The sequence below is a fragment of the Notamacropus eugenii genome, chromosome 1 (genome assembly GCF_028372415.1).
Source record: "Notamacropus eugenii isolate mMacEug1 chromosome 1, mMacEug1.pri_v2, whole genome shotgun sequence".
Lineage (NCBI taxonomy): Eukaryota > Metazoa > Chordata > Mammalia > Diprotodontia > Macropodidae > Notamacropus > Notamacropus eugenii.
Window position 1 is genome coordinate 500,857,362 of NC_092872.1, and position 16,167 is coordinate 500,873,528.

The following is a 16,167-nucleotide window of genomic DNA, read 5'->3' on the forward strand; positions in this document are numbered from 1 at the left end:
AAACAGTGCAAGAACAGTGTCATGACCTGTTTTCTACCTCACATTGCCATCGTAAAACTAAAAACACAGAGAAATGGAACTTTGGAGGGGATGAAAAAGCAATAAATTTAGAGTTCTAATAGTTACTTTTAGAACTGTTCTGGGAAGGATTCTAAGATTACAACTTTCGAAATAATAACAATTAATAAATATTTGGGGGTATTTGATTACTTTCAACAAGACATGACCCTCAGGAGAATGAATGAATTATTAATACAAATTACTTCTGCCCTAAGAATTCTGAGGCACTTTCATCTATCATGCTTGATTAACAGAAAAGTATTGTTAAGCATTTTCTAATCCACTTACAACCATGTCAAGCTCTGCTACAAAACAATCAATTTGTTTACTCTGACACTCAAAAACAAATAGTCCAAATATAGGTAAGGCAAAATAAATTATCTGCAGCAGATTTGTACATCTTTCCCTAATGGAGAAATCAGCATGAAGTCGTTAAAAAAATTAGATTAAAAAATAAATGCCAAACAAAATGATCTTCTCAAAAGGGCCTTTATTCAGATCTACAGTTTTAACATTCATCTCCACAAACCTGTACATACTCCTCCAAAAAGCTAAAGTATGACTTATTTTGTTAATATAGATAGGTATTGACGTTATTAAATATTATAAAAATAAATCCATTTCACTAAAGCATTTTTCATAGTCTGACATTTTCATGCAACATTGATAAAATGAACACAGTGTTTGAAAGAATCAACCAAGCACAGCAATTATGTAAGGCAAAAAAAGCGGCTCCATAAGAGTGTAACTCAGGATGTGTGCTGGCATTCTGGGTAGAAGCAAAAGCATATTTTTTCCACATGCTATAAAAACATACCCAAATCAATTGTCCGTGTTCTATCCACTCACTTTACAGAGATCTAAGTATTGCTCAAGTAAACCATTGCCCCAAGATACATGGTTTTATTTTTTTTCAAAAGAAGTGTAGAAACAATTTACCAAATTATGCATCATTCTTTAGTCTTCATGCCAAGGGATGAAACAGGAATGGTGTTTTCATGTTGGGAAAAAAATGACAGTAAGTATGTGGAAGATAATAAAAACAGAATAAGTTTAGGAAATGTTAGAAAAGAGTTAGTTAGTGTGTTGTGCCTATTATTACAAACCATGTTATCACGTGTCAACTACCAGCAAGCTATATACTGGTGATCCAAAGTCTTTTGTAACCATTCAGGTTACAGAAAAGATCTCTGAAAGATTAAAAAAAAATCCAGATGTTGAGGCATAAGAAAATCAAGATTTTCCAAAGATTTTTCCATTGATGACGCCTTTTTTCTATTGACACAATGTTTCACATCCACTTTTTAAATCCTAAAATAAAAAACTTAGCACCCAAGATCAGAAGTAGCATGGATATTTTTAATCCTGGAAAGCTTTTACCAATTTGAAACTTCTAAGTAACTTAAATACATCCTTCATCTCTAGTCCTTTCCCAAAGACAGAAGACTCCAAAATTACGGGCTCATAAGATTTAGAACTGGAAAGGACTTTAGGCAGGGAAACTGAGGCCCAGAAAGGGCAAGTGACTTGCCTAACGTCACAAAGCAAGTAAGTAGCAGAAGCAGGATTTAAGCCTAGATCTTCCAACTCTAATTCTGGGGTTCTTTCTAGTTATTCTTACTTGTTACCTCTTAAATTGTTTCTGCAAGACATTTTACAAAAAAAAAAAATTGGAGCAGGTCTTTTTTTCCCATTGATTTTATTCTGTTTCACATTTCATTACTTAGACCTAGTAGGCACTAAGACACAGCAACTCAGCCTGGCAAGCATTCCATTCACCACGGCTCAATAGCTTCCTTGCTAGGAATAGAAGGGTTACCCCAACAATTATCACAAAGGGGCATGATGGTGAACCACAGGCTTCCCAGAGTGCTTTTCCCTATTACATTCTTCACTAAAACCATCCTGACATTTGGGACTCATTTTCACTACATCAGATGGGCTATTTAAGGAAGAAATTATGAGTCTGAACATGCAAAGAGAAAATTATGAGCAAGGAAAAAGGGAAGTTCATCTTCCAACTATTCCTGCCAAGTGCAAACAACTAAATGTATCCATAATGCCATCTATTGGGTTGTTTTTCCTTCTATTTCTCTGTGACAGCAAACTGTAACACAGATTTGCAATCGGTATATGTTTAAGATCTCAAGAACCACAAAGTATGTTTTGGCACTCTTTCCCAAAATCACATTGTTTCACTCACAGGCCTTTTATAGAGGTATGAAGTACTTTGGAAGTGTCTTGGTTTCTATGGCAGCCTTAGAGGCAAGGTGGAGAGAGAGGGCACAAACTTCCATGGTCTCTCTGTCAGTTTATCCACCTGAACTGAGGCAGGTACTCCCAAGGTAAATGTGATGCTTACTGTTAAGGACCTCAGTGGGTCCTTGGCTTCAGTTCCTCAGAAAGCAGTCTTTCACTTAGGAAGTTACCCTCAGGCTACCCCATACATACAAATACTGTGTTGGCCACTATGATGTAAACAATATTAAATAAAACAAACAAAAAAAATTTGTCCAGTCTTCCTAGACATTAAAGAGCTTTTTGTTAAATCTAAGAAACATTGAATGGCTCAACAAAATTAATCTGCAGTTTATACAAAAGCATATAGTAATTATGCCTAGACAAAAACAACGTGGCCTGAATTTTAGATTCAATTGGGAAAAAATGACCAAAATAATGCTAGGCTCAGTTGGGGGTAAGGGAAGTAGTCTAAAAATATTTTAAGGTATCTAATGCAGTTGTTTTGACCTAATCACGAAAATGTTATTTAGTGAAATAATGAAATTTGGGGAATTTTTTTAAATGTCTATTAAACATAGGTTACTATTCAAAATACAAATATGCAATTTCTGCAAAAGCCAAAAATCATATCATTAGAAAGTATGATCATACTTTAGAAGAACTTTTGTCATTAAAATTCTAATAAAGAACATTTTGCTTTATCCATACGTTTTACAAGAATGATGATAAACTTTAGGTGTCACTACTTTCACATGTTAAGCATTTTATAGGCATGGACATGAAAAAAAGAAGCATTAAACAAGAAATACAAAATAGTGATTAAAACATTATTAACGTTCTTTGTTACTAACCTTTTCTTTTAAAAGAAGGTACATAGGAACCAGTGTTTTTAGAGGGACTACATTATTTTAATTATGCCTCTCCAAGCCCTCCAAATACTATTTATTACAAGGCTGATTATCTAACAATAAAAAGAACCCACTTTTGCTAGGGATGAAGCCTGAGATAAGGACTCTATTGGACCTGTGATTTTTACTGGTATAGGGAACTCAAAAACCCCTTCTACCAATGTAGGATGCATCTTCTCTGTAACTTATAGCTTAGAGTTGCCCATAGCACTGAGAGGTTAAATGGCTTGCCAGTCACAGACAATATGTGTCATAGGCAGGATGTAAAACCAGGGCTTGTGGACTTTGATGCTAGCTTTCTTTGCCATTCTGTCTCTCAATTCAAAACAGCAAGATAAATAAAATGTTATTCACTGACCCCAAAATACAGTGAATGTGAATGTACTTTGGGATATACCCTTATTTGTCTTTGATTTTTATAACTTACCTGCATGCTTAGACAATGACCCCACGATGACTATAGCTTTCCTCACCTGAAGTTCCTGGCTTTACGCACACACGAAATATCCCCCATCTTATTTACTACATTTTGCATTGGCAGATACTTCAAGATCTACTTTGTGAAAAACATCATGCACATGAATTCTCAAATGCATTTAGAAATCAACCTTTAAGTTCATTTTAAGAATATGCAAAGTTTTTGGTATAGGAAATGGCAGCCATCTTTGAATGACTATAGACGTAGCAATAACATAGGGGCTTTCCATTTTCTAATGGTTACCAAATTAAAAGCTTTCAAAACAAGTTTTGGCTTTAAAAAGTGTTTTAATTGCAAACATAATATTCAAGCCAAACACAAAACTATAATCCCTTTTCTTCAGAAATGTATGTCTTTGTAATCTAACTCAATAATATTATGTATATATGTATATATATATATATATATATACACACACACACACACACACACATATATATATATATATATATATACAATAAATTGATCTGCAATTCAAATAGCTCTGACATTATATGGCTTTGACATTTCTACACAAAGAAAAATAAGTCATTTTGATGACCATATGTGCTTAGACAGATATTATACTTGTTATTTCTTAAATAATTCTAGTTACACCATTTTAAGTAAATTCTGCCCACCCCTACCCCCTGCCCTCAAACAATCAGATGTGATTCTGTAACGTTTTAGAACATGCATATTTAGGGGAAAAAAACACAATATTTCTATGAACACATATAAAGCACTTTCCAAACTGACTAGACATTATAGGCAAATGCTTTTTCCAGAATGAAAAGTCAGTGTAGAATATAAATAGTACCAGACTCTAAAGGCTTGACTTTTTCATACATGGTCAAAAGCAATCTTGGTGTTTTTCTTCCATGTTTCTGTCAACATTTTTAATCATTCTGTATTGTAATGATAATGTTTTACTTTGGATAGCACATAAATGTTGATTAATGCATATCTTGCTTGTGACCAAAATGCTAATTGAGTTGTATTGTCATTAGTATTTGTTAAGTAATGCTCACAGTACCCCCAAATGACAAAATATGTAATTTGGCAGCTTTTTATTCAATTCAGTCTGACATTCTTGTTTGATGTATATTTGCCTCTGGATCACCATCATTTTATGAGCAGTTCTTTACTTCAGTCCTTTATACCTCTGGGGATAGTTTCCAAGAGCCATCTCTACTCCTCTCATCTTATTTACTGTCACAGGTTCAACTTCTGAATACTTGAAGAAACCTTTTTTTGCTTCACTACAAGTAGAAACACCGACGTCTTCCTGTCTTACATTCTTTAAATGCTGTTACAGAGTTAAGAGGGTGCTTGTAAACTAAACCAGCCACAGTCAACTTCTGTCACATAAAAGGGAATCACAAAGAATTTTCCTTTTTAAAACTTAGTGAAAACTTGATGATTTCAAGAGCAGCTTTATGAAGAGAACACAATAGCAATGAAGTTTTTGGCAATCAAAAAATTAATAAGAATTAAATCCTTGATCAGTATATGATGCTATTTCCATTAAAATTGTTGTTATAAAAGCTGGTTTCTGCTATTAACAAAACCAGAGGAGCTGGCTTGAAGTGGGGTGTGACTTCTTCATGTCTCCATGTCCTGAAGAATCCATTCCAATGGTTCAGTATATATCTGGGCAGTCTGAGAAATTTCTTTCAAAGTATCCACCTGAATATAACCAGTCAGAAGTCCCAGTATATGGATTAATGCCTTGATAAAACCACCTGTAGAAAATAAAGATTGATAAGAAAACATTTCATTGAAGGAGAAAACTATTTCTGCATCGACCCAGTCTTAGGCTCATCTAGAAAACAATGGGGTTGGAAGAGATGACCTCTGAGTTCCCTTCTGGCTCCAGATTTTTGTCCTATGAAGCTGAGATAACTGATTTTTATGTTATTTACAATTTCAATTCCGTACAATTACAAGTTCAGTTGCACAGTACAATTTACAAGATCAGTTTTCCCCTAGAATGATCTCTCCTTTAGATTTCAAAAAAATGTAGCCTAAAGTAGCAAAAAAATCCAGTGAAGTTTATTGACATTTCTATTTGAACATGGAACTATTAACAACATAATGACATACAAAATGTACAGCTATGTTATATGCATATATATATTTATCTAAGTATAAGATTAATTTCACAAGATAAAAGTTTATTTAATATTACACCACAAGAATTTTCAGACTAAAGGCAAAAAGAAAAAAAATGAAGCCCATAGTTATTTTAAACTTAAGTCTTGCAATCTGAACGCGACAGATTTCCTTGAAATCACATCAGATTGCAGGATGAGCAATGTGTAGCTGGCCCAGAGGCAGAAGATAATGGGAATCTTCAAAAACAAAGGAATCACAATATTTTAGACTAAATCAACAACCCTTTCAGGGACATCCTCAAGGGCTAACCCAGTCCTAGAGCTTACTGTGCCACAGTGAAACTGAGCCATTACCAAACTATCTTTGAATGGGGCCATCTCACCACTTCTGAATCCATGTTACTATCTCCTCATTTACTTCATTCCTATATCTTGTCCTCAAGAAAAGTATAAAGCACTTTTATCTTTGTCAAAAGATCCAAGGGGGAAACTATATGGATCTTAGGATGCATTCCACTCTGGGACAGCTTATCCTGAGCTCAATCTTGAATCATAGCTGTTTTTAGAGTCTTCCAGTCTTTTAATTAAGAATTTAATAAATTGGCAAAGCAAAATCCTTTCATGTTCATGGATATAATATGGCATTCCTAATCTAAGGAAACCATGAAACTGAAGATAATCACATACACAAAAACCCCATGAAACACGTTCAAATGTCCTAACAAAATAGAGGTATTCACTTAGTTCTAAGGATGAAACAAATCTGACTACACTGACAGACTGCATGCATGTTCTCTCAATCAGCTTTTGGATTAAAAAACTAAAAACCTTCAAACTGATGCTTTACTAAGTCTCAAGAGTTAAGAAAAAAAGTACAATTTGATGATTAAATTACTAACCTATCTGGTATAAAAGGCAGCTTTCAAGTATGAATCTTAGGCTTTTAAAAGAATTACATACAAAGGGAATTAGTCCTAGGAACCAAGAACTGATTTCAGAACAGTTGAGTCAAGGAAATGTCACTAACTTTTACTGGATCTTGCAGTGGGGGAAAAAGTACTTAAATCTTCAAATATTTTAGAATAAAACTACTGGGAGGGGAGGTAGAAAAATAAAAATATTCAAATACTTTACAATAATCTATATTTCTCTAATCATACTTCAAACTTAATATAATAAACTAAATGAACTAAAATCATTTAATTTCAGAATATGATCACTTAACAATTACCAAAAAAAGAATAAAAATCATTTATAACAATGGTATAGGGGAATACCTATATACACATACCCACATACAAACATACACACACATATACATATATGGGGCATGCATGTATGTGTATACACATATACAGATATACACATAGCTCTTAGTAAGCTTGGTTCTATAGTATATAAAATGATTGAAATGGTTGAGGAAACAAACGTTCAAACTTCCACACATACTGATTTATTAAGCAACGTATACCAATTACATAACAAATCAGGACCAACCTCCTCAGATTGGCATTGAACTTCAAATGCAGGGAGAGAAGATTTTTATGCATTAAAAGAAACCAATTAATAGGATTTAAGCCAGGATGTAAGATTAGGTTATCTGATTTCTAACTAGAGGAAAGATTAGGGGCTTTCTAAGTTCAGAGGGGGAAAGTGAAGGGGAAAGTGAACAGGTACAAGTACATTAAATACAAAAAAAAAAAAAAAGTGTCCCACTTCTCCCTAAGTGTCTGAATTCAATCAAATGAACAAGGAAATAGTTACTGATTGACCAGTATGGGGTCAGTTTTCAGATAAGACATATAGGTTGCTTGAAATGTATGACTGTGAGAAAACTCTTTGAATCACTCTTTGGATCTAAGTTTCTGGTCAGCACAACCCAGTGAGGCGTGGGAAACCTGTGGCCCTCTAGGTCCTCAAGCATGACTGAGTCCTAGGTCCTTAATTAAGGGTCTCCAAGCAACAGAGAGCAGTGGTCCAGCTTTCCAGTCATGATGGGCTAGGTCCAAACAATGCAATAAAGCTTTCTCAAAATTTCCACAAGTGAATAAAGTTTTCTTACAAGACAGAAATTGGACTAGACCCATAACTGAATTGTTGTTGTTGTGTTTGTCCTTCATTCTCGAAAAGGACCATGACATCAAGATGATGACATGACTTGCAGTTGACTTTGATTTGATTGAGGGAGAGCTGTGCAAGGTCACCAACCTCACTTTCTTCTCCTGAGCCATCTGGGTCCAGTGGCTTGATTTTCATTAGGATGACTGGAGATGGCCCAGGATGAAATGTGAGACCCTGGCCCTTTCAGGCTAAGGTCTTATCACATTCTCACTTTGAGATACAATGAATTTAATGAATAGGCTTCTCTAAGTAATTACTCAAGGGATGGCCCCTTTAATTAAAAAAAAAAAATCAAACTGGGACAGGGAGACCCTCATGGTTCCTGGGTAAAAGAGAAACAATTACTATTTAGTAATTACATTCATTCCCTGTTAGATGGGTGAGGACTTGTCCAGTCTATTTGTAGCAAACCCAAAAAGAAAGGAGTGCTGGGATCAGCAGGAATGTGGACCAGATTAAAGGGTGGGAATGGAGTCTCATTTTTGTGTGCTGAACATAGCTTAGTGTTAGTTCGGGTTCAAGAGTCTTCTATTTTATCCTTTATTTTATCTACATTTGTCCCTATGTCTCTCTGTTACCATGTGATTTACTATCATAGAAAGGGAACGGAGGTAGATCCAGAATTTAGTTACAAGACAGTGTCAGTTTGATTCACACAATTCTCACAATTCCCTCAGGTTATGGCACATTGTAAATCTTTAACAGAAGCTTTATCTATCTATGTTGGGTTTCTACCTGGATATATCAAGGGATATGATTTGACTTGTGGCATATCCAAATCTCTCAATTACTTTGAGTTTTAACAGGATTCCACTACACTTAAAACAGTAAAATGGGGCTAATAATAGCACCTACCTTCCAGGGCTGTTGTGAGGGTCATTTGAGATAATATTTGTAAAACACTTAGCACAGAGCTGACACATAGAGAATTCCATATAAATATCAGATAGTATTATTATCATCATTATCATTGCTTCATAAAGAGTCTACCACACTTTCTGGTCATGTATCTCCTGAAAGGTATTTCTTGTTGCTTTTGGTGCACAAGCCATTCCCTGATGCCCACCATGAATTTCTTTATTTCCCTTGGAGTCTGCAGCAGTTCTTTGGAGAATGAAGTGTCCCACAATTCACAGTCACACAATAAGTGAATGAGTAAACAGATAAACAATTAAACAGATAGGACTTTGCTTCAGGAAACCAATGAAAGGCACCATTGAAGTTCTGTGTAATTCCCTCCAAGATCCTGGCCCCCTCTTTTTCTCTTGGCCTTGAACACTTCATTTGCAATCTGATGTCTGTCTGGTTTTATATCACAATATAGATAATGGGCATTTTTCATCCACTTGATTTTTACATGTGGGCAGTAAAGTTAAACTACTTTGAATGGTTATATATCTCATAGGTAGAACAATGCCATATGCAAACAGAAGAATCTCCTGGGCTACTGAGCATCTTTCTCTGGGATCAGTGCTAGACAGTCTCCATGAACTGACAAACATTTTTGGTACACAAAATTCTCTATTCTATTTTTCCCTTAATATGATGAGTGGATCAAAAAATTAACCTACTACTCCAGTTTGCAAGCAAATTTGTACAAGCTTAACAGATAACTGTATATCTCATTTGAAGAGAGTTTTCAGGGTGGCTTTTGTTCTGCCCCCCCAAAAAATTTTTTGGACAACAAATAAGAAACACAGTGGGATCTTGCATCTTCTGCATCTTTTAGTCAGTTCTGTAATGACAATTAAGTTAGGTCAGCTGAAAAATATCCTTTCTGAAAACTTGCTTATTATTCCCTTCTCATATCTTCATCAACAATACTTTTCATAAACATAGGGGTTGATAGAAACACCAGATAGAGCTGGAGTGCCTGGGCTTAAATCCAGAGTCTGCCACTTAGTAGCTGTGCAACCTTTGGCAAGTCATAATTTCTCTGTGTCTCAACTGCCCACTCTGCAAGATATGGCATTTGGACTTCACCTAAGGTCACCAAAGTTCTAAATTTATGATACTATGATGTTCCCTCCATTGATTTTTTGGGAGGAGAAAGTATTACTATTCATTATTTTTTTAAAATACCTTGGTATGTCCCTCTTTCAGATTACTGTATTGTTCATATATTTTTAACTAAGTTAATGTATTTTTAATGGAATGGGAAGATCTTTCCTATTCGTTAATAGGACTATGTGACCTGCTTAAGTCACATGGAAGCCTAAGTCACATGGTTTTGAGTCACATGAAGCCTGTGGTGGGAGGAGCTTGCTGAATAGGTAGAACAGGAAGAGGTAGAGCTGGAGCAGAGCTAAGAGGAAGTTGGTCAGACTAGTCAGAGCTGGGAAGGATGCAGGCAAGCAGGCAGCTGGCTGTGAGTAAGAGAAGGGCATTTGGCTTAGGGGAGCCTGTTTGTGAGAAGGCCTGATAATGTGTATAGACTTCTTGGTTACTATGATAGATTCTTTGTTGCTATGATGGATTTGGCTTTCTGGTGTTGGGATTTGGCCTTCCAGTGTTGGAATAAATGTTTTAGTTCTGTCTTCCATGTGGACAGTCTGTTATATTTTGTGATTCAGAACTGTGCTGGCATATTCATAGTTGCTGTAGGTGCTGTGAATATTGCATAGGCACTACAAGAACTTAAGAATCAAGGCCTGATATACAATCAAACTACTAAAAAATTATTTTAAAGAGCTAAAAAAAAAAATGACAAAATTCATTTGGAAGAACAAAAGGTCAAGAAATTTAAGGAAATCAGTGAAAAATGTTAATGTGGCCTACCAGTACCCAATTTAAAACTGTATTATAAAGCAAGAATCACCCAAACAATCTGGTACTGGCTAAGAAACAGAGTTGGTGGATCAGTGAAATAGATTAGGTATACAATACACAGTAGTTAATGACCTTAGTAATATAGTGTTCAATAAATGCAAAGATCCCAGTTTTGGGGACAAGAATTCACTATTCTGACAAAAAAATTTCCAGGAAAACTGGAAAATAGTTTGGAAAAAACTTGGTATAGACCAACATCTTATACCATATTCCAAGATATGGTCAAAATGGATACATAATTTAGACATAAAGGATGATATCATGAGCAAATTAGGGGAGCACAGAAAATTTTGCCTGTTAGATCTACAGATAAGGGAAGAATTTGTGACCAAACAAGAGACAGGGAGCATTATAGGATGTGAAATGAATAATTTTCATTACATTAAATTAAAAAAGATTTACACAGATAAAGCCAATGCAGCCAAGACTAGAAGGAAAGCAGGAAACTAGTGGGAAAATTTTTTTACAACAAGTTTCTCTGATAAAGGCCTCATTTCTCAAATATATAGAAAACTAAATCAAATTTATTGAAAATACAAGTTATTCCCCAATTGATAAGTAGTCAAAAGATATGAACAGGCAGTTTTCAGAAGATATCAAAGCTATCTATAGTTATATGAAAAAATACTCTAAATCACTATTGATTAGAGAAATGTAAATTAAAACAACTCTAAAATACCACCTCACACCAATCAGGTTGGCTAATATGGTAGGGAAGAAATATAGAAGAATTGGAACACCAATGCTCTGTTACTGGAATTGTGAACTAACGTAACCATTCTGGAGAGCAATTTGGAACTACATCTGTCTGCTTCAGTTTCCTCAACTGAAAGGACCTACCACCTCCCAGGGTTGTTATGAGGATCAAATGAGAGAACATCTTTAAAGCAATTGGCACAATGTGCAGAACATAACAGGTGTTTAATAAATGCTTGTTCCATTGTTCCCCCTTTGGCCTCTCCATACTAGTGACTGTTTTTGCCTCAGTTAGTGTCCGTAGGAAATTATGATGATTAGTGTTGATAACTTCTCCTTTATCCATTTCTCTCTCTCTTTTTTTTTAACATTAATAGCTTGTTTAAATAGTAACAATAATAAAAGCTAGTATTCATATAGTGATTTAAAGTTTGCAAAGCACTTTAAAAATATAATCTCATTTTATCCTCACAACAATATTGGGAGGTAGGTGCTATTATTATCCCTATTTTGTAGATAAAGAAATTGAAACACAAAAGGCTCAAGTGACTTGTCCGGGGTCATACTGCTAGTAAGTGTCTGAATTTGAACTGTTTTTCCCTGACTCTAAGTCCAAATTTCTATCCACCTTTCCAATTAGCTGCCTGTAAGGTAAGTTTAGGGCTATTTAAACTTCAGGCAAAAGCTGTTTGAATTGCATGCCATATCATCCTCTCATTTTTATCTTTTCTTCAATTTTGATACTGAGTGTAAGAAGCTTATGGTGGTTTAGTGCACAGTCAAAATGACTCCCATATTAGTAACCAAATGTTTCCTGTCTGTTAAGATGTAGTCAATCTCATTTTTAGTGATGATGAAGTTGTTCAGTGCTTATTCTGTCTAGCACCTCCTGACTCTTCTTGACAAGGATATCTATGATATAAACCTTCTGTATAGTTTACCAGCTATCAGCATCAATTGTTTCTCAAACCTGAACCATATTTCCCAATGTATTTTTTACCATCTTTCCTTATGCTCATCTTTGCACTGAAGCCACTGAGCAGTAAGGCTAAATGTTGACTTAACTGAATGTTCTTTTTGAGTTTTTTGCAGAATTTCTCTACCTCATCATTCTTTGCAATACATAGGTATGTAATTAATAATTATCTTCATATTAGTCATTTTACTTGTGCTTATCATGAGCACTGCAAGGAAAAAAATGAACATTTATCACATAAAATTGTTTTTTTTTTGTTTTCAGGATACACAGTGAAACTAATTCAACCAACTCCTTTATGCGCTTCTTCAAAGATAATCCAGAGTCATTTTTAAATTTAAGCTGCATCTTTCTTATAGCTTCTGGTTTCATTAATTGTGAGAAAGTATATATTGATATTCTTCTAATGTGTTGGTTTGCTGGCATCAGATAAGAAGCTCCCATTTAGAGTACCAACAGTTGCATTGGTCTAAAATTAAAAATCTTTTAAGAGTTGCTGTGACCATCAAAACTATGTTTTACTCTGACAATCCGCATGTACTAAAAGTGATTCATTCTTTGCAATAACCACCCCTTTTCATCACTGTAGAAGCAGAAAGGGACTTGCATAGGGCAGTGAATCATTTTCTACTTTTGCTTCACATGTTGCTAAGACCAAAGAATTCTTCATCATCATCATAATCATGTTGCTAGACTATAAGTGATAAGTTTCTAAAGATTCTAATTTATTTTTTTCTGGTTAATAAGTTATAATACATACGAATAGAAAGAGATTTGGACCAAACAGACTTTTCTCAAAACACATCAATCTGGTTTGTTGACACCATCCTCTTTAAAGCTTACCTGGTGTGCCATTCTTTCTCCTCTTTGGCACGTTCCTTCCGGGCTTCTCTTTGCTTTTCTTCTAGTCTTTCTTTTTCCTGACTGGCTAAATCTAGAATAAATGAATACCTCTTTAGAAATAAATCTGAATGGAAAGAATTAATTTCTAAATAAAATATATATAGACAAAAATCATAAATGAGAAGATGTAATGGGAAAAAAAGGATTGGCTTTAATATTCTTTTTTGAAAAGTCTAAGTGAAAAAAAGGTTAAATTGGAAAACTTCAAATCTCTAAATTAAATTTCATCATGGTTAGAAAATTATGGACAGTGCTACATTTCATGATAATAAAACCAAAAAGTACAACCAAAATATATGAGACAAAAGAAAAAAATTCAGTAACAAGGCATTGTTTTTGATTCTCTATTTTTTTAAAAAACATAATTAATAGTTTTAGCATCTGTGCCTTCATGCTACTGGCATGAATGAAAAAGCTGAATACAAAGGTTTGCACATCTCAGGGAAGAACAATAGGGGAATGATTTGGTAGATAAACAAACCCAGCAATGACAACCAATTTAGGAGGAGTTGCTATGCTCCAACACAGCACTGTTTGAATTTGAAGTACTCTCCTTCCACTAACAGTGGTTGGTTCACCTCTGCCTTAAACGTTCTTAAAGCCTCAGTTCAAAGCCCACCTTCAGAAGGAGGCCTTTCCCAGTGCATTCAACTGCCGACACCTTCCTTTTTCAGATTACTTTTCATCTGCTCTCTACATAACTTGTATGCACCTAGTTACTTACATATTCTCTCTTCCACTAGAATGTAAGCTCCTCCAGGGCAGGGATTGGGTTTTTTTTGCTTTTCTTTGTATTTCCAGTCCTCAGCACAGTGTCTGGCACATAGTAAGTACTTAATAAGTGCTTGCTGAGTGACAATGGTATTTATTTACTTTTTTGTTACTATAGAAAATTAAATTTATTTTTCAACATTGCACAGCATCCCTTGGAGAAACTCTGGGTTATCTTAACTAGGTTGGGAACAGTTGGTTTAAAGCTTTCTATTTGAAATGCGTGCAAGATTTTAGCATGGGCAAGAATATAAGATGATGCTAAAGAGGAGGTGATAATAATTCAACAATAAAAACATACCTAGGTTACCATTTTCCATGCCTCTGATATCTGGACGAAGGCGGCAATCTGTAGGAGCTAAAATCTTTTCCATGCCCGTTTCTAGTTCATTGAGGCTCACAGTAAAACTGGTAAAATTATACATCTGGGAAAAAAATACACATGGAAAAAGTTTTTTACTATAAATGCTATTTTTGTATACCAAGTTTTAATCTTTAAGCTGAGATCATTATGCCAAAAAAAAAAAAACCAAACCAAAATTCAGAACAAAAAAACTTTCCCTGAATCAACTTTAAATATAAAATAAGATGTTTCATCATCTGTTGCCTGGGATCAAAATTAGCTATTGCATTTGACTACTTATGCTAGTCTCCTACTACACTGCATCAATTCTTGTTCTTCTCAATTCCACGTACTCTTCACTTATCACTGTACAATAATACTCAGTTCTATTCAATTACCACAACTTGTTCTGCTATTTTCCAATCAATGTGCACCTACTTTGGGTCCAATTTTTATTAGTAGTGTTACTAGTAATAAAAAGTGCTACTCTGAAGATCTCATTAAATAGAGGACCATTTTTTTCTATCTTTGATATTTATCCTTGGACTATATATGTTCATGGGGGATTAGTGCATCAAAAGATGAGAAAAGTTTACTAATTTTAATAATTCAAAAGTCTTATCTAATACAGTTAAATCAATTCATAACTCCAACAGTATATTAGTTTGCTTGCTTTTCCATAACTTTTCCAAAACTATTTTCATCTAATGTCTTCTTTGCAACACTTTTATATCATCGATGACAGCATTCTTTCTTCTGAAAATTGGTCTTATTCTTTGATCAATTACCTATTGGAGAATGACTTTTAATCTTAGGTATTTGAGTCAATTCCTCATATATCTTGGATATCAGACTTTTTATCAGTGATATCCAATGTAAAGATTTTTCTCTCCCTCTTCAAACAAAAGCCTTTTAATTTTTCATAATCAAAATTATCTACTTTTTCTTTTATGATCTTTTCTATCCCATACTTAGTTATAAATTCTTCCTCTAACAACTGATCCAAAAGGTACCTATTTCCTTGTCTAATTTTTAAAAATGATATGACCTGTTATGTTCAGTCACTTATTCAATTGGTGCATATTGTGGTATGTGATGCCAATTACTGGTCTAAAACCCATTTTGCATCAAAATACTTTCTAGTTTTCAGATAATTTCTTGTCAAATAAAGAGATATGTTGCCAATATTTGAGTCCTTAGGTTAATCCAACACAAGGCTAATAGTAAATGCTTCTGGATCTTGATTATCATTTATCCCTATCTACTCTTCTTTCTTTCTTTGCTTCTTTCTTTCTCTTTCATAAAACAAATAGCTCTGATGATCTCTTTCCATCCAGACTTGTAATTTCATCAGTGTAGGGAGCACATTCTGAGGAAATTCTCTCTACCACTGAAGATCAGCAACTATTAGTCTTAGGCGATTTTTTGGAACACTAAGATGTTAAGAGATTTGCTCAAGGTTACACAGACAGCATATATTAAGGCAAAAATTGAATGCAAGTCAGCCTAAGATGATGGCTTTCTATTCACTAGGTCATGCTGCCTCTCATCTTTTAATGACAATGATTTTAAAATAAGTTTTGATATCTGGTAATACTAGATTCCTTTTATTCCTACTATTTTTTCTTTCATTATCTCCCTGGAGATCGTAGACTTTTCAGTCTTCAAATGTAATGTTATTATTTTGTCTAGTTCTTTAAAGTAACTTCTTGGTAGTCTGGCAAACCATCAAATTTGCAAAATAA

At 34.4% G+C, this 16,167-nt stretch overlaps 1 protein-coding gene across 5 annotated transcripts in view; it reads right to left on the bottom strand.

Annotated features, from left to right (window-relative positions):
- Positions 1-533: 533 nt before the first annotated feature.
- OSBPL2 (oxysterol binding protein like 2) overlaps positions 534-16,167 on the bottom strand; it is a 111,541-nt gene continuing 95,907 nt past the window's right edge. For all 5 annotated transcript variants that reach the window (XM_072633358.1, XM_072633361.1, XM_072633359.1 and 2 more), the window contains 3 exons: positions 14,381-14,504; positions 13,249-13,339; positions 534-5,411 (listed from right to left, as the gene is read on the bottom strand). In XM_072633358.1, coding sequence (XP_072489459.1) covers positions 5,309-5,411; positions 13,249-13,339; positions 14,381-14,504 — 318 coding nt within the window. In that variant the 3' untranslated portion in view covers positions 534-5,308. The remainder of the gene's footprint in view (positions 5,412-13,248; positions 13,340-14,380; positions 14,505-16,167) is intronic.